This window comes from Camelina sativa, chromosome 15 (genome assembly GCF_000633955.1).
Source record: "Camelina sativa cultivar DH55 chromosome 15, Cs, whole genome shotgun sequence".
In the NCBI taxonomy this organism is placed as follows: Eukaryota; Viridiplantae; Streptophyta; class Magnoliopsida; order Brassicales; family Brassicaceae; genus Camelina; species Camelina sativa.
This window is the reverse complement of record NC_025699.1, coordinates 4,043,839-4,061,285: the sequence shown is the minus strand read 5'-3', so window position 1 is coordinate 4,061,285 and position 17,447 is coordinate 4,043,839. Positions and strand designations below refer to the sequence as shown.

General features: G+C 37.7%; 4 protein-coding genes and 3 non-coding genes across 9 annotated transcripts; 4 read left to right on the top strand and 3 right to left on the bottom strand.

Moving 5' to 3' along the window:
* LOC104745182 (trihelix transcription factor GTL1-like) lies at positions 215–3,733 on the top strand. Of its 2 annotated transcripts, XM_010466363.2 has the most exons (2): positions 215–1,121; positions 2,770–3,733. In XM_010466363.2, the coding sequence occupies exons 1-2, from the start codon at positions 596–598 to the stop codon at positions 3,585–3,587; spliced, it is 1,344 nt and encodes a 447-aa protein (XP_010464665.1). In that variant the 5' UTR covers positions 215–595; the 3' UTR covers positions 3,588–3,733. The 2 variants fall into 2 exon arrangements, with proteins under 2 accessions (XP_010464665.1, XP_010464664.1); XM_010466362.2 differs by lacking the exon at positions 215–1,121 and having other exon boundaries at positions 1,862–3,733.
* TRNAR-UCU lies at positions 3,916–3,988 on the bottom strand. Its single transcript has one exon. It is a non-coding gene; the product is annotated as a tRNA-Arg (tRNA).
* Positions 4,063–4,135, bottom strand: TRNAR-UCU. Its single transcript has one exon. It is a non-coding gene; the product is annotated as a tRNA-Arg (tRNA).
* LOC104745181 lies at positions 6,258–9,500 on the top strand. Of its 2 annotated transcripts, none has more exons than XM_010466361.2 (7): positions 6,258–7,232; positions 7,329–7,476; positions 7,561–7,614; positions 7,690–7,781; positions 8,244–8,479; positions 8,612–8,782; positions 9,157–9,500. In XM_010466361.2, the coding sequence occupies exons 1-7, from the start codon at positions 6,406–6,408 to the stop codon at positions 9,255–9,257; spliced, it is 1,629 nt and encodes a 542-aa protein (XP_010464663.1). In that variant the 5' UTR covers positions 6,258–6,405; the 3' UTR covers positions 9,258–9,500. The 2 variants fall into 2 exon arrangements, 1 of the variants encoding a protein (XP_010464663.1); XR_760710.2 differs by having other exon boundaries at positions 6,259–7,232; positions 8,710–8,782.
* On the top strand, positions 9,705–10,487 carry LOC104745180. The gene has a single exon (XM_010466360.2). The coding sequence runs from the start codon at positions 9,836–9,838 to the stop codon at positions 10,286–10,288; it is 453 nt and encodes a 150-aa protein (XP_010464662.1). The 5' UTR covers positions 9,705–9,835; the 3' UTR covers positions 10,289–10,487.
* Positions 10,753–10,835, bottom strand: TRNAL-UAA. The gene has a single exon. It is a non-coding gene; the product is annotated as a tRNA-Leu (tRNA).
* Positions 13,159–17,404, top strand: LOC104748098 (DEMETER-like protein 2). The gene is made up of 13 exons (XM_010469788.1): positions 13,159–13,245; positions 13,411–13,492; positions 13,768–14,024; positions 14,331–14,873; positions 14,967–15,326; positions 15,401–15,491; positions 15,578–16,403; positions 16,496–16,575; positions 16,675–16,759; positions 16,836–16,927; positions 17,010–17,078; positions 17,159–17,195; positions 17,291–17,404. Exons 2-13 carry the CDS (start codon positions 13,428–13,430, stop codon positions 17,402–17,404), a joined length of 2,619 nt encoding a protein of 872 aa, XP_010468090.1. The 5' UTR covers positions 13,159–13,245; positions 13,411–13,427.

The window sequence follows — 17,447 nt, the reverse complement described above, 5'->3', positions numbered from 1 at the left end:
TTACAAATGTTGAATCATTTAAGAATAAAAATCTAATGAGAAAATGTAGGTTGGGATTGGATTTAAATGTCAGAAAGAAAGAAAAGAAAAACAGTGGCCAAAAGAAACAAAAGGCAGCTCCATTGTTTTGTCCAAAACCAGCCCCTTGGTTTAGTTTTAGACCTTCGTTTGTAATCCCAAAAAGGAAACAAAATTTTTTATAAAAAAAATAAAACCAAAAACCATGGGCAGTTTTCAGATGGGTATCCCTTTCCCCCAAAACCATCTGCTCTCCTTTTCCTCTGTATGTATATTTACCCTCTCTCTCTCCTCCTCCTCCTTTTGACTCCCCAAATCCTAAAACCGCTTCACAAAAATCTACTTCTACAACATAAACTATCATAACTTCATAAGTAAGAAGAAGTCGAAGATACTATTTATTACAAATTCTTGTCGGAATTCTCTTACTTGGTCGGGAATTCGAATTCGTTCGCATCTTTTAATTGGGGTTTATGAGAATTCTCGAAATCTGGGGTTGATTCTCTTATCTTATCTACAATTTGTTGCAAAAATTTTCAATTTTTTTTTTTCCCAATTTAGGGTTTTCAGAGTTTTGATGGAATCGAATGTGATGTTTTCTGGGTTTAGCCCAAGAATGCTAAGCTTAGAAATGCCCCAAAACCCACAAAACCCAACAGTTCATCAATTCCAGCATCCTCATCCTTACACCAACTCCAACGATCAGCAAACTCAGCCACCGATTAAACAACCTTTATACCCACCATACCCCTCATCAGCTCCTCCTTCTAAACCCAAACAATTATCACCCATCAGCGGCGGTTGCAACGGAGACGACGAAGATCGCGGTTCAGGTTCCGGGTCGGGTTGTAACCCGGAAGACAGCGCGGGAACCGACGGAAAGAGGAAACTTTCACAGTGGCATAGGATGAAATGGACGGACACGATGGTTAGGCTTCTGATCATGGCAGTGTTTTACATCGGCGACGAAGCTGGTTTAAACGATCCTATCGATGTCAAGAAAAAGAGTAGCGGCGGTGGAGGCGGCGGTGGCGGAGGAGGAGGAGGGATGTTGCAGAAGAAAGGGAAGTGGAAGTCAGTGTCGAGAGCTATGGTGGAGAAAGGCNGAGTTTGAAAAGACAACTACACTACTTTCTTCTGGTAGAGAATAAGATAAAAGAGAAAGTATGAGGTGTTAAAAGCAGAGGAGTGTAAAACGTAACTTTGCATCAAAAAGAAAGTTGTAGAAGTTTTTCAGTGAGGCAACAACGATTAGTAAAGTGTTTGTCTCTATCCAACTTTTTAGGCTCGGTTTACAGCCTAATCTTGTTCTGTTGAGTTTAAAGACTGGCAAAAAGTCACAATTGTTATTACACGGTTAACCAGATACTCTTTTTTTTTTTGGTTAATGTTTTTCTTTCTTTCTTTCTAAAACTTTAACTTCGTATATAAGTTAACTATTTTTATTCAAACCTTTTTAATAATGATTGATAAATGTATTTTTTTTATATTCAGATTTGTACTATGATTTAAATAAAAAGTTGTGAATATTTTTAAGACTGAACTCTATATGATTATTATTGTTGGTGTTATAATAGTGTGTGATAAACATATGTTGATTTGCACACATAAAAAAAACATATAAATTTAGTTACAAATGTTGAATCATTTAAGAATAAAAATCTAATGAGAAAATGTAGGTTGGGATTGGATTTAAATGTCAGAAAGAAAGAAAAGAAAAACAGTGGCCAAAAGAAACAAAAGGCAGCTCCATTGTTTTGTCCAAAACCAGCCCCTTGGTTTAGTTTTAGACCTTCGTTTGTAATCCCAAAAAGGAAACAAAATTTTTTATAAAAAAAATAAAACCAAAAACCATGGGCAGTTTTCAGATGGGTATCCCTTTCCCCCAAAACCATCTGCTCTCCTTTTCCTCTGTATGTATATTTACCCTCTCTCTCTCCTCCTCCTCCTTTTGACTCCCCAAATCCTAAAACCGCTTCACAAAAATCTACTTCTACAACATAAACTATCATAACTTCATAAGTAAGAAGAAGTCGAAGATACTATTTATTACAAATTCTTGTCGGAATTCTCTTACTTGGTCGGGAATTCGAATTCGTTCGCATCTTTTAATTGGGGTTTATGAGAATTCTCGAAATCTGGGGTTGATTCTCTTATCTTATCTACAATTTGTTGCAAAAATTTTCAATTTTTTTTTTTCCCAATTTAGGGTTTTCAGAGTTTTGATGGAATCGAATGTGATGTTTTCTGGGTTTAGCCCAAGAATGCTAAGCTTAGAAATGCCCCAAAACCCACAAAACCCAACAGTTCATCAATTCCAGCATCCTCATCCTTACACCAACTCCAACGATCAGCAAACTCAGCCACCGATTAAACAACCTTTATACCCACCATACCCCTCATCAGCTCCTCCTTCTAAACCCAAACAATTATCACCCATCAGCGGCGGTTGCAACGGAGACGACGAAGATCGCGGTTCAGGTTCCGGGTCGGGTTGTAACCCGGAAGACAGCGCGGGAACCGACGGAAAGAGGAAACTTTCACAGTGGCATAGGATGAAATGGACGGACACGATGGTTAGGCTTCTGATCATGGCAGTGTTTTACATCGGCGACGAAGCTGGTTTAAACGATCCTATCGATGTCAAGAAAAAGAGTAGCGGCGGTGGAGGCGGCGGTGGCGGAGGAGGAGGAGGGATGTTGCAGAAGAAAGGGAAGTGGAAGTCAGTGTCGAGAGCTATGGTGGAGAAAGGCTTCTCTGTTTCACCGCAACAGTGTGAAGACAAGTTCAATGATTTGAACAAAAGGTACAAGAGAGTTAACGACATCCTCGGTAAAGGCATAGCTTGTCGTGTCGTTGAGAATCAAGGGTTGTTAGAGAGTATGGATCATCTGACTCCCAAGTTGAAAGATGAAGTCAAGAAGCTGCTTAACTCTAAGCATCTCTTCTTTAGAGAGATGTGTGCTTATCACAACAGTTGTGGTCATCTCGGTGGTCATGACCAGCAGCAGCCACCGCAACAGAATCCGGTTTCGGTTCCGGTTCCGGTTCAGCTGAACTGTTTTCATGCGGCGGAAGCGGGGAAAATGGCGAGAACTGCGGAGCGTGGGGAGGTGGAGGTAGAGTCGGATATGGCGGAGGATTCGGAGTCGGAGTCGGAGATGGAGGAAACAGAGGAGGAGGAAGAAGAAGAGACGAAGAAGAAGCGGAGGAAGGTATTGACGACGGCGGTGAAGCGGTTGAGGGAAGAAGCAGTGCGTGTAATGGAAGATGTTGGGAAGAGCGTGTGGGAGAAGAAAGAGTGGATGAGGAGAAAGATGTTGGAGGTAGAGGAGAAGAAGATTGGGTATGAGTGGGAAGGTGTTGAGATGGAGAAGCAGAGAGTGAAGTGGTTGAGATATAGGAGCAAGAAAGAGAGAGAGATGGAGAAAGCTAAGCTTGATAATCAGAGACGGAGGCTTGAGACGGAGAGGATGGTTTTGATGTTACGGCGGAGTGAGATTGAGTTGAATGAGTTACAACAGTCTTCGGCTAAACGGGTTGACCCGAGTTCCACCGCCACCAGATGATGTTGATTAATGATGTGTTTATTAGTGTTTTAGGATTTGGTGTTTTTGGACTTAGATTTGTAACTTTTTAGTTTTTTTTTCCTAGTGTTACTTGTTAGGATTCAGACAGTATTAATGAGCATATTAAAATCAGTTCATTTGGTAAAGTGGAAGGAAACATACTTTGTTGGCAAAAAAGAAGTCTTTTAAATCAGCAAATTGATTAGCACAACATGTGGAGATTCGATTAGAGAGCTAAATGTGGAGGATGCGGATATAGACAGTACGTTAAATTTGGTAAGCAACACATACAAACCGTTTAAAATTAGAAAGAAAAAAAAAATCAGATCACACCCGGTGGGACTCGAACCCACAATCCCTTGATTAGAAGTCAAATGCCTTATCCATTAGGCCACGGGTGCTTTTGTTATTAGGCTATTGAGATATATATAAGACTAAGATCAATAAAATTACAAACAATAAAAATTAAGGTTAGCACACCCGGTGGGACTCGAACCCACAATCGCTTGATTAGAAGTCAAACGCCTTATCCATTAGGCCACGGGTGCTAATCGTTTTTATCTTAAAAAACAAAGAATTAAATTGGCAAACTACACACGTCGTGACCTTTTTCCCTGGTCATTAAACTACACGTCGAGACTACTGGTACTGGTAGTAGGGAGTTTTCTTTTCTTTATTCTTGTAATTCAACAAGATTTTTGTGGATAAAGTGTAAAAATATCTGTAAGAAGAATTGATTTTCAATACTTAAAGTGAAAGTTTAGGCTAGTTTGAAATGTCTTCTCCCAACGTCAATAATGTGAGAAAGATGTGAGATGATTACATCATATCCATATCACTGTACCCGGTTGTTTGAGCCGAGAATATATTTTGCACATGTTTCTTGAACCGCCGACAGTAGGATTCAATGAGCAATTCAAGATTTAATGAAACTATGGGCCTGTTCGTTTGCCTGTCGCCAGCGACAAAAACGAGCGATAGCGACAGAAAGTTGTTCGTTTACCTGTTGCTAGTTTAGCGACCAGTCGCAGCGACTGTCGCCAGTGATCAGCGATCGTAATTTTCAGTCGCTAAAATTTTCAGCGACTGTCGCCAACGATCAGCGATCAGTCGCTAAAACTAGTCGCTGGATCCAGCGACAGGCAAACGAACAACAGAGCTACCAAGAAAAATAATTAAAAAAAAAATTGATAAATTAAATATGATCAAAATTAAAATTAATTAAATAAAAATATCACTACGTATAGTTATTAAAATTAAACTAAATCTAAGTAAATAAAATAAAAAAAAATAATTTGAATATATTTAAATAAAATTCTAAAAAAATCAATTATAAACAAATTAAATTTAACAATATTAAAATGAATAAATTAAAAATAAAATTCAAATTAATTATTTAAAAATATGTAAATATGTTTTTAATTTATTTTCATGGCTATATGTAATTTGTTTTTTAAAATAAAAATATAAATTATCAAAAATTAAGTTTTATTAATTTTTAAAAAAAATATATGGTATTTAGTCGCAGCGACAGGCAAACGAACAATTTAGCAACAGTTTCTAGCAATAGTTGTTACAGTCGCTAGCGACAGACAAACGAACAACATATGCTATCGCTGAAATCTGTCGCTGGTCGCTGGTCGCTGGTCGCTGTCGCTGGATCCAGCGACAAGAAAACGAACAGGCCTTACATGTTTTCATATTGGAAGAGCATATAAGATCAACAAATAGCGTGAAACCAACCGTATTTTGAAATTGCTTTTTAAGACCTAACAGTTTTCGTCTAATTAAATTTGTAGTTTTGTCCAAATACGAATTATGTTACCAAAGTTGAGCACAAACACTCCCGTCATTAAATTATGGCAAGTTTTAATTTGTCCTTGAACAAATGCTGGCAAGTTGACAACGTGATTATACACAGTGGGACTGGGACACGATATATGACTCACAACTTTCATGTTGGTCGAGGATCAATAAGTCATACAATATCAATCCAACGACCAAAATGAAATCTTGTTGTATATGACATAAGACTCGTTCACCATTTCAAGGAATCATACTAATATCTAAAATTGAAAGGACGACATCGGACTAAACTAATTTTTGCAGATGTAAATGTTGTAACACTTTTTTCTAACGTTTTAAATTGATAGTACTAATGACGGTAACGGAAGCCGATACTCGGCACATATAGATAATGGTTACGAGATGTAACGCTTCTCATGTTCTGTTTCCATTGGCTAAGAGTTGGATACTTGGGTTTACGGTTACGATTTACGACTTGGTGGGGGTTTTTTAATTTTCGGTTTTGTGAAACTTGAAATAAAATCACACGCAATTTGGTTTGGTTCGTATTTTTCAAAAACATTCGTTTTCTTTTGGCATTAACATGTATTTTTACAACACAACACTCTTAATTATGATATTAGTCAATGAACACAATGTAGATCATGTTTAAACTTTATCTCTAAAAAATAATTCAATAGAGAAGCATATACTATCAACATAACACGAATTAGATGTCATACTATTCATGTAAAATAAAAAGCTACTAAGAAAGTTGAATTAAATGTCATTTGTGTTTAATTTAACCAAACCGAATCAAGTTTGGTTCGGTTTGGTTTGGCTGATTAAGCATTTTTTAATTTTTTATTCCCCAACCCTTACCACTGCCTAACGGAGCCGTTTTGTGACGGCCCATCCCCTTTTACACTAGTTCACGTCTTGACGCCTTCTTCTTCCGTTTCTTCGTCCTCTCGCCGCTAATTAACGCCGTCTCTGGTTCCACCGCCGCCGTGTAACCCTAACGGTATCTTTAATGGCGTCGTGTGATGACGATTTCTCTCTACTTGGAGACGATCAATCAAACCCTAATCAACATCAGCATCACCACCATCACCAAGTTCTTCATCACACACCGTACGCTCCTAGACGATTCACCCCGAAGCCATCGAACCAGATCCATTTGTCGCATCACCACCAGAGGAACGGCGACGAGGACGACGAGAACGATGTCGTTGTAGAGGCTTCCTCCGCTTTTCACGGTGTCAATCCTTTCGTGGCGGACGAAAATTCGAATCCGTATGATGATAATAATAACGCAGCTGTCGACGAAGACGAGGATCTCGATGCGGACAGATCCAGAATCGGAGGTGCTCGTCTAGAGAAGAGGCAGAGTCAGGAGGAGCTTAGTGACGGAGGAACAACGAATGGTGGTGAGACCACTCCTTATGGTAGCTTTAAACGGCCGAGGACGTCGTCTTCCTCTGCTAGTGAGTACAGGAAGGATAGAGAAGAGTGGAGCGATGCGGCGATCGCGTGTTTGTTAGATGCGTATTCGGATAAGTTCACACAGCTTAACCGAGGGAATCTGCGGGGAAGGGATTGGGAAGATGTTGCTTCATCGGTGAGTAAGAGGTGTGAGAAGCTGAGTAAGAGTGTAGAGCAGTGTAAAAACAAGATCGATAATCTCAAGAAGAGGTATAAGCTAGAAAGGCATAGGATGAGTGGTGGAACATCATCTAGCAACTGGCCTTGGTTTAAGAAGATGGAAGATATTGTGGGAAATTCATTGGCGATGAAAGGTGCGTCGGATGAAGATAGAAGTGGCAGCTCAATGGGGAATCCTGTGAAGCCAGCTAGGAGGTAATGCAGAAAACGATCACTAGCATCATCCCTGTTGTATTGTGTGCTTGCCCTCTTGTGAATTTGAAAGTTTTTGGCTTTGTATTCTTGTTTCAGGTATCCCTTGGTAACTTATAACCCTCCAGTTCAGATAAGTAACGTCAAACCCAAGGCTACTACTTCACACCCTAGATGGCGAAGAGTGGTTCTGAAAATCAGTGGGGCAGCTCTTGCTTGCACGGGTCCTAATAACATAGATCCAAAGGTTTCTTCCAGACTTGATTATCTTTTTTCATTGCAATATTTTCATTATTTGGGTCAGCATTAAATTCTCTTCTTTGTTATTTAGGTAATCAATCTGATAGCCAGGGAAGTTGCAATGGCTTGTCGTCTTGGTGTAGAGGTAATACTTAGTTCGAGACTGTTAGTGTTTTTATCCTTTCTTGGACAAATGGTAATTTTAGTTTGTTTCTTCCAGGTAGCGATAGTTGTTGGGAGTCGGAACTTTTTTTGTGGCAGCACATGGATAACTGCTACTGGTCTGGATAGAACCACTGCATATCATATCAGGTTGGTCAAAATATTTCAGTAGCTTTTGCCTGCAGAATGTATTGTGCTTTGTCTAAAGTATGATTGCTGTAGTATGATAATTGAACTGGCTAATTTATCTACTATTTTGGTGGGTTATGTTTTCATATAGATTCATTGTGGTCTGAAAACATTATTTTTAGTGTTCTCACAGATCTGTTGTTTTTTTCATCATACAAATGGTCTTACATATCATCATTGCCAAAACATCCTTGCACTTAGCAGCATATTTGTATTGTCTTACTATATTTATCGACATCTTAGAGATTGTTGTTCAGATCAACAAGTCTAAAGTTCTCTTTTCGTGGAGATTGGCTGTTCAGGTCAACAAATTTGTATTGTCTTAGTAATATATCAAGGAATTAGAGATTCAGATCAACAAATGTATGTTCTGTTTTGGTGGAGATAGGTTGTTCTGCTCACCAAATCTTTGTTGTGTAACAGTATGATGGCTTCTGTGATGAATTCTGCTTTACTTCAATCATCTCTAGAGAAAATAGGGGTTCAGGCACGATTACAAACTGCAATATCGGTTCAAGGTGTCGGGGAGCCTTACAATCGTCAACGAGCCACCAGACATCTAGATAAGGGAAGAGTGGTAATATTTGGTGGCATAGGTGCAACGCTTGGAAATCCACTTTTATCATCTGATGCATCTGCAGCCCTTCGAGCTATAGACAGTACAACTCTTTTACTCCCTCTTAGTGTTCCTTACTGCACTAACTTAAATCAACTTAGAATCATATACTTCTCTCTCGATCAGTAACTGGTTCTAAGTCCTAACGTAAAATCTCTGCCTTGCACATTATCAGTTAATGCGGAGGCAGTGGTGAAAGGAACAAACGTTGATGGTGTTTATGACTGTCATTCACAAGATAGTAATGTGACATTCGAGCATATAACATTTCAGGATTTGGCTTCTAGAGGTCTTACATCAATGGATACAATGGCCCTTAACTTCTGTGAAGAGAACAGCCTTCCAGGTCAGATCTCTCTCTCTCTCTCTCGCTTATCATGGTTACCAATTTTCAGCTACTCAGTTGAAGACTTAGAATAGACAGTGGGATATAAATGGCTAAACCTAGTGATTATAGAATTTGTCTTCGGAATCCAATGGTAAACATGTAGGTATTCCTTAGGTTTGATATCACCTCACTTATTGTAGGCCACTCAGAGGTAGACAATTTAACTAATGATTTACTCTAGATGTGGAGAACTCTAGAATCCTGATTTCACTGGGTTCGTACTAAAATCAAATACTTAGGCCAGTGATGATTGCTTAGCACTGAGATGATAAAATCAAATATTAAGAATGTAAAGTACTGATCCTTCTTTGTCTGGGTTATATATAATACAGTGGTGGTATTTAACTTTCTGGAAGCTGGGAACATCACAAAGGCGTTATGCGGAGAACAAGTTGGTACTTTGATCGATAGAAACGGGAGGGGAGTGAGTTAGTAGTACGTATACGTGTCTTCTTCATTCGTAAGGCTTCTGTAACTTTATAAACTCGTTCTTAAGTAATTATATTTCATAGAGATGAGTTGACAAACTAAAGGAGAGTCTCTTAGCTCTTCTTCACTTGGAGTTGCTCTCCTTTCACGAATTTTTATTTTTGTTTTCTTAGCAGCATCTGAGTTGAGTTAACTCTGCAGTTGTATGTATATTCCTTTCGTTATAATATTAATTTATATTGATGTCGTTCGTATCTATATATAATAAATGTGATCATGATGTAAAAGAAAAAGCACGATGTGCGTCTCTATCCTAAGCACATGTACGGGTCGTCGAACGGATAATTACGACATTTGTTAGATAATTAAAGCAAAAAATAGAAAGAAAATATAGTAAAAAAAAAAAGAGACGTTTCCGTAAGCTACGAGAAAGACAACGTAGTCGCTAGAACGTTCGTCACGTATATATGTCTCCTCCCTTCTTATCCACTCTTCACTCTCTATATTATATAAACAAACACTCTTCAGTCCTATTGAATTAGCAAACTATTGTGATCATCATCATACTTGAATCGTTTTAAGATGCAGGCTGTATCGGTTGACGAAACCAAAAACACGGTGGTGCTACGAGCGCAGCACCAGAACGAGGAAGGTCGGAAAGCTGTTGACAAGTTCGAATTGAAGACTCGTAATCCGGAGACAATCAAGAGCGTCGAGCGGAAGCTGATGGAGAAAGGTGTCCAGCGGATGGATCGTCATCCTTCAGACGGGGTTCCTCTCAGGCGTCCGCCGTCAAAGTCAGGTCACGGTGGGAAGTATACGTGGGAGGGACCGGATCGGATGGAGGATTACGAGATGCAGCCAGATCCGGCGGCTATGGATGAAGGGGATCCTAACTACGATGAGGAACAGTTTAAGAAGAATCTCGATGATGACGTGGCGGTGGATCTTGTGAAAGGAGAGGTTGAGGTGGCCAAGGAGGCTCCGGCTGGTGTGGCTAGAGTTGAGGTTGATCCTCGCTTAGTCAGTCCTTGAGTGTTTTGAGGTTGTTGGAGGAAGGAAGGAAAATGTTGGGGCCAATGTGAGAGAGAAAAATGTTGGGGGCCAATGTGGAATTTTTAATTTCTTGTTGTGATGACTTGTAATGTTTTCGGTGCTGGAACTTATCTCTGTAAAAAAACAATAATTGATCTGTTTGCATTGAAAATTCAACAGTCGGTGGTTTTTTTCATTATTTAGTGCTTTGAACAGTTTTGTTGCCATTATCCACAACAACACTGAAGTTAGGTCTGTTCTGATAAATATATCTGTGTATATAATATGAACAAACACGCCAAGTGTCCTCTCTACTTTAGTGACATGTACATAGTGTAGTGCGGGCAAGTCCCCAAGTATACGCATAGATTCAACACTAGATAGACAAACTATATTAAATTCACACGACAACGACAGAGGGAAACAAAAAATCTTGGAGAAATAATATTTAAAAGAGAAAAAAATGCAGGCTGTGGGGTTCGTACCCACGCGCACTTATGTGCAGAAGAACTTAAGTCTTCCCCCTTAACCTCTCGGGCAAACCTGCGCTGATGAGTAAATCTTTCATTTTCTATTAATATATACATTTTTTTATATAAGTATGGTCTGAGGAAATCGGCCCAACCATAGCTCCACACCGAAACATATAGGCCCAATTACAAATGGATTCATATTTGCAACAGGTTTTTCATCTTTTTTTTTTTCGCAAGTTATACGCATGGATTCGTGTAATAATCACCTTATCCAGTTATCTGTTTGCATTAATCTGAAGGATTCACTTAAAAATAAACAGCAGTTTAGAAATGTACAAAAGTCAACAAAACAACTCCATTGTGTATAGAGCCTAGTGTTTTGTTTCGTCTTTGATTCCAGTCACTTCTACTTGGAAAATTTTAATGGACGTTAGGCCCAAATTGATCCACCACTCGCTTATATTATTGACGGCGTTAAAACGGTTAATAAACGGAAACGTAGACACGTGATTTTTATTGTTTACGGTTTGGTCATGCGGTTCTCCTCCTCCTTCTTATTCCACTTGCGCAGAGACCCTCCGACAACAGAATGCAGCATTTAATCTCAAATGACCATTATACCCCTTTCTCTCTATAGCCTTTTTGTTTTTCTTCTTCTTTTTGGTATTTTGTCTTTTTAAAAAAAAAAAAAATTGCGTGTGGAAAATGATCTCTTTCTTACTGTTATTTGTGGATTACATTACTGTTTTTTCCTAATTGTACTTTTTACTTCTGCTTTTCTATTTCTGGTACATTGCATTATCTTTTTTAAATAAAGATAAGATTAAACCACATTAGTGTAAAAAAAAGTTATGGGAAGAGAAATAAAAATAAGATTCTCTTTACTCAAGTGAAGAAAAAAAAAAAGAATAAGAAGCAAGTGGTCCACAAGAAAAAGCTCACGTACTCATATACAGTTTTTTAGTAATTTTGATCGTGCAGTAATTTTGTGACAATGAGTTTATTTATCAGTTTTATAAAAATCTGACTAGTTTTCTTTTTGTTGACTATGCAACACTCTCCTCTGTAACACTGGTCGTTAGTTTTAGTCCTACCGAAAAGATAGTATAGTGGTGTGTGGAACTGTGGATACTGTTAGCTTTAATTTAAGAATACTTAAGACCTATTCTCTACTATACCTCAACTTAGTTTACGAATGCTATAATTAACTAGGTCAATTATGTTAGTAGAGTCAATCTAGCCACTAAACTGACTTACATAAATTTACAACAAATTGACAATACAATTTTCGTAATAACTAAAGTATCTAACATCAATTAGTATTTTCAAATTTGAAACTGATACTAGATTACATTGTTGTAGTATCAGATATATATTTGATTTTTTTCAAACAATGAACCAAACAGTAAATCTTTGTTTCTTTTGTAATTTTTTTTTTTTTTTTTTTTACTTAAATTTTGTCACTAAACTATTTTTTGTGAACTAGGACTCATAACGGTTAAATATTTTGTAAACTTTGCCGCGTGTCATATTCTTGTAAATTATAAATATACTTATCTCAAAATTTTGAATATAAAACTTTCTTATCTTCAAACTTTATAACGGTCATTAGAAACCAGTCAAAGTTTTGGATTGTTGTAAGAAAATGATAAGAATGTGTTTAATGGATACGACACGTGCCAAATTCTTGTAAATTACAGCTGTGATACTAAAACTTATTCAACTTTTGAATTTAAAACTTTCTTATTTTCAAATTTTTATTAGTCTCTAAAATCTGTCAAAATTTAAAATTGTTATGAGAAAATGATAAGAATGTGTTTAATGGATAAGACGCGTGCCAAATTTTTGTAAACTACAGCTATGATACTACAACTTATTCAACTTTTGAATTTAAAACTTTCTTATTTTCAAAATTTCTATTGGTCACTAAAAATCAGTCAAGATTTTTAATTGTTATTAGAAAATGATAAGAATGTGTTTAATGGATACGACGCGTGCCAAATTCTTGTAAACTACAGCTGTGATACTAAAACTTATTCAACTTTTGAATTTAAAACCTTCTTATCTATAAAATTTTTATTGGTCACTAAAAATCAGTCAAAGTTTTAATTTGTTATAAGAAAATAATAACAATGTATTTAATAGATACAGACGCGTGCCAATTTTTTGTAAACTATAGCTTAAAAAATCTTTATTTAGTTAATAAAAATCCCTAAATTTTAACTACATTATGGTATGCATATCTCAATTCTCAAATGGAGTAACTAATATGAAGAATTGAATCTGCAAAAAGAAATAAAGGATTTGTATTATAGAGAAAAACAAAGGACTGGATTTGCAATAAACGATAAAGTAAACTTCATGGATATATATAGTCTTCCCTCTAGCTCTCTCTCCATACACTATTCTCATAAATTTTTGTCTTGACTCTGAAACTCCAAAGACTTGGACTCTAGCTTACTTGGCTTCTTCTTTTTCTCTCTGGTAAGTCTCTCCTGCAACTTCAAGCTCTCATTTTCAGATTGTTTTCTTTATTTTCGAATCAAACCTCTATTCTTCCTTTCAGTTGAACGAACATTAGAATTAAAACATTTTGAGGAAGCTTCACCTACCACAAAATAATCAAATTCATTTTCTTTGTATTCACAGGCAAAAGAAGAGGAGAAATGATCTGGTTTAACAACATGCCTAAACCAGACATGCAACACAATCTACAGCCCGAACCAAATAGGTTTTACTTTCGCCACTACTGCTTTTTAAGTGATTTACTCTGTTCTTCTGAAAATTTCCATATATTTTGGTGATTCTGTTTTGTGTAAACTGTGCATAAGGAAGAAAACAAATCAGATATCTTTCACTGTTTAGCAACAAAGGAAAATTTTGATGAACTGGTTTTGGCTGTGTTATCTTTGTGGGACACTGCAATTTTTTTTTTTTTTTTTGGTTATTTTATACTTTATATGGGAAGATGTGAAGTGGAATTGTTTATTTATTGATCATTCGCAGGAGGAGGCTTAGTCTTGAAATACCTGGGCTGTCTAATATGTCTTGTACAGAAATATTGGCTCTGGCTAATAACACAGATGCGTACGGCACAAGTTCATCAGTTGGTGCATCATCATCATCACTTAGCACTCAGTACTCGATGGATTCTTGGATTAATAGCTGGAGGATGGAGTATAATCCGTTGTTTTCAAACTCTGAATCCTCCCTTGGGATAAATACAGGCATTCCTGGACAAAGAACAATGCCAACACAACAATGTGAGTAAACCTGAATTTTGTAGGATTTTTTTGATGAAATTGTCATGTTGCAGCATAGTATAGTGAAGAGTTAGATGGTTTGCTTTGTGAATTTTGACATATTTGGAGAATAGATTTAGACTGGACCTTTAAGTCAAAGTAGGTGTGTCTATGTGTTGATATATAATGTAAAGAGTCTAAATGAGTAATCTATTAGCTGATGAAAGTTAAAAAAAAAGGCATATTGTAGTAAGCTCTTAGTGAGGTTTCATAACATGAATTCTATTTTTTTTCCTGATGTCTTATCTTTGTCTTGGTGAACGACAGATGATGTGTCAACTCAACAGAGGTTTCTTTGTGACCTTATTCTTACACCTGAAGAGATGATGAGCACCAGTCTGCGACCAACAGAAGCTGAGTTTCCTCCAATCACATTAGAAAGGCCAGCCAGAATGTTAGTTGAAACAGACCATGAGCCTCACGACCCTATCAAGAAGTCTATCCTTGAAACTGGATCTCGTGTAGGAGTAAAGAGAGGAAGACCACGAAATAATGAGAAAGGACAGCTGAAAACACCGGCATCGAAGAAAAAAAAGATCAGACCAAAGGTTGTTGGTGAAGGCAAAACAAACAAAGCCTCATCATCTAAACCAAGGGTTAAAAAATCCTCTGCTGCTACTGCTACTCCTGCTCCTGCTCCTCCACCTGCTGCTACTGCTGCTTGTGGTCTAGATTTCCCTTCAGAAGGTCACACTCGCGGGGAAGGACCAACCGATAGAACACTTGTGAAGCAGAGTCCAAGAGACCCTACAACAAGCCAAATCAATGCAAGGGTACTAGACCTGCAGTGGCGACGCCAATGTTCACAAGGTTTTGTCAACACACAAGCACTTTCAATATCAAATAGTTTCCTAGAAGATTTCTAACTTTTGGAATCAATACTAACTCTTACACAAAATGCAGGTACATCATTTGCTGACATGTGGGAAAGAAGTTCGACAATTGATGCCATCACTAAGCTGTTTGACGAGCTAAACATCAACATAGAGGGTCTTTGCCTTCCACATAATAGAGAAACCGCACTCACTCTATACAAAAAGACATATGAAGAGCAACAGGCATTGGTGAAGTATAGCCAGAAGCAGAAACCGAAAGTACAATTGGATCCTGTGACCAATCGAGTCTGGAAACTCTTGATGCGGAGTATCCACAACAACGGTGTTGATGGAGCAGATGAGAAAACACGTAAATGGTGGAAAGAGCAGATAAACATGCTTTGTGGCCTAATAAGCTCGTTCATTGATCAAATGCGTAGAGTCCAAGGTACTATTTTTTTTTATTTAACTTGCTTAGTGGCTTGAGTTTTTTAAACCTAAGTTCACTTTTGTATACTGCAGGGGATAGAACTTTCTCACCTTGGAAAGGATCGGTTGTGGATTCAGTAGTGGGAGTTTTCCTCACCCAGAATGTTGCAGATCATTTATCAAGGTAAATGCATTCAAGAGATTTGTAATAAACAGAGGATATGTGCAACATGAATGGTTTCATAATTATCAACTTCTTCTCTCGTGCAGTTCTGCATATATGGATCTAGCTGCTGCGTTTCCTCTCGACTGTAACTTCAACAAGAGATCATCTCCTGAAGAGTGGGGAAGTTCAGTAACTCATGAAACAATGATGAATCCAAGAATTCGCAATCCAAATTGCGTCATTATAGAGGAGATTGATGATGATGATGATGAGCATGGCACTGATGCTGTTTGTAGTCAGGGACCCTCCAAAATGAGTGAGAGCTTCATCAGTTCTACAAACCAATCAACAATGATGCTGCAAGATCCATTTAACACAAGTTTGGTGAGTGAGCAAGTTGATTCCAAAATGGTGAAAGGCAAAGGCCATTTACCAAACACGGGTGGTCTTTCTATGGTGTCGTATACTTCTTCTCATTTCAACCTAAATGAATTACCACCTGAAGTAGAGAGTTGTGATTCATTCATAAACAATGACTATGAAGAAAGTCAAGTTCAACATATGTCCAGCCATCAACAAGAACTGGAGAGTACCCTTCATGCACAAGACCAGGAACAGAACACAAGAACAGAGGACGTGCAGAAGAAGAAACCAACCACTTCTAGACCAGTAGGTCGACCGCGCAAAAACAAGGTAGATGAATCCTCATCAAACAAAAAGGCAAAGGAACCAGCAAAGAGCAAGCCAGAGGACACATTTGACTGGGATATTTTAAGAAAGGAAGCAGAAAGTGGTGGCAAAAAGAGAGAGAAAACAGAAAGAACAAGGGATACAGTTGATTGGGAAGCTGTTCGATGTGCAGACGTCAACAAAATCGCTAATATAATCATAAAACGAGGGTTTAACAACCTGCTTGCCGGAAGAATCAAGGTTTGACAAATTTAATAAAAGTTTTTTTCTTGTGCTATGTATCTAAAATATACAATCTAACAAGGTGAAATTTGACTTTGGAAATTGGACAGGCCTTCTTAAACAGACTGGTGGAAGATCATGGAAGCATTGACTTGGAGTGGCTAAGAGATGTTCCCCCTGACAAAGCCAAGTAAGAAAATTATTTACAACGCTTAATGTTATATAATAGATATAGCCGATGCTTCAAAAACATGCATGGGTGATGACAAGTGACTGCTAATGGTTGCAGGGAGTATCTACTAAGCATAAACGGATTAGGGTTGAAAAGTGTTGAGTGTGTTAGACTTCTGTCATTACACCAGGTTGCGTTCCCGGTAAGTTAGCGAAGAACACTCTACTCTAATGAAATGTGCAATAGAGAGATCAAAAGTTACATATTTTAAAATGCAGGTTGACACCAATGTCGGACGCATAGCTGTAAGACTAGGATGGGTTCCTTTACAGCCACTGCCTGACGAGCTGCAAATGCATCTTCTAGAACAGTAAGTAATTCTTTTGAAAGATTTTTCTTTAATGATGAAAGGAACATGATACATTTCAATAAGTAAGCCGTTTTCTTTTCAGGTATCCTGTATTAGATTCTGTTCAAAGGTATTTATGGCCACGCCTCTGCAAGCTGGACCAGAAAACGTTGTAAGTAGAGATATTTGTTTTTGCTTAGCTCTAGATCCTTGAACTTATCTGAATAACGCTACTGTATAATACAATTCTAGGTATGAGCTGCATTATCACATGATTACGTTCGGCAAGGTAACTCAAATATATCTCATTTGTTTTCTTCTGTCACAAAACTTGTTCTGTTTATGGAATGGTAACATCTTAAAGTGACTCTTCCGATTTTACAGGTCTTTTGCACAAAAATAACACCCAATTGCAATGCATGTCCAATGAAAGCGGAGTGCCGACATTACGCTAGTGCACAAAGGTTATTATACCCACAAAATTCTATAGTTACTTGATACTAAGATTTTTGTGTCTCCTAGCAGGTTCAATTAACCTTAA

Bases quoted from the DNA above. Each gene is read 5' to 3' on its own strand.
- LOC104745182 (XM_010466363.2), top strand. From the start codon at position 596: ATGGAATCGAATGTGATGTTTTCTGGGTTTAGCCCAAGAATGCTAAGC.
- LOC104745181 (XM_010466361.2), top strand. From the start codon at position 6,406: ATGGCGTCGTGTGATGACGATTTCTCTCTACTTGGAGACGATCAATCA. The intron at 7,477-7,560 runs GTTTCTTCCAGA...TTTGTTATTTAG, and splicing joins CTAATAACATAGATCCAAAG to GTAATCAATCTGATAGCCAG. The intron at 8,480-8,611 runs GTACAACTCTTT...GCACATTATCAG, and splicing joins AGCCCTTCGAGCTATAGACA to TTAATGCGGAGGCAGTGGTG.
- LOC104745180 (XM_010466360.2), top strand. From the start codon at position 9,836: ATGCAGGCTGTATCGGTTGACGAAACCAAAAACACGGTGGTGCTACGA.
- LOC104748098 (XM_010469788.1), top strand. From the start codon at position 13,428: ATGATCTGGTTTAACAACATGCCTAAACCAGACATGCAACACAATCTA. The intron at 13,493-13,767 runs GTTTTACTTTCG...GATCATTCGCAG, and splicing joins CTACAGCCCGAACCAAATAG to GAGGAGGCTTAGTCTTGAAA. The intron at 16,928-17,009 runs GTAAGTAATTCT...TTTTCTTTTCAG, and splicing joins CAAATGCATCTTCTAGAACA to GTATCCTGTATTAGATTCTG.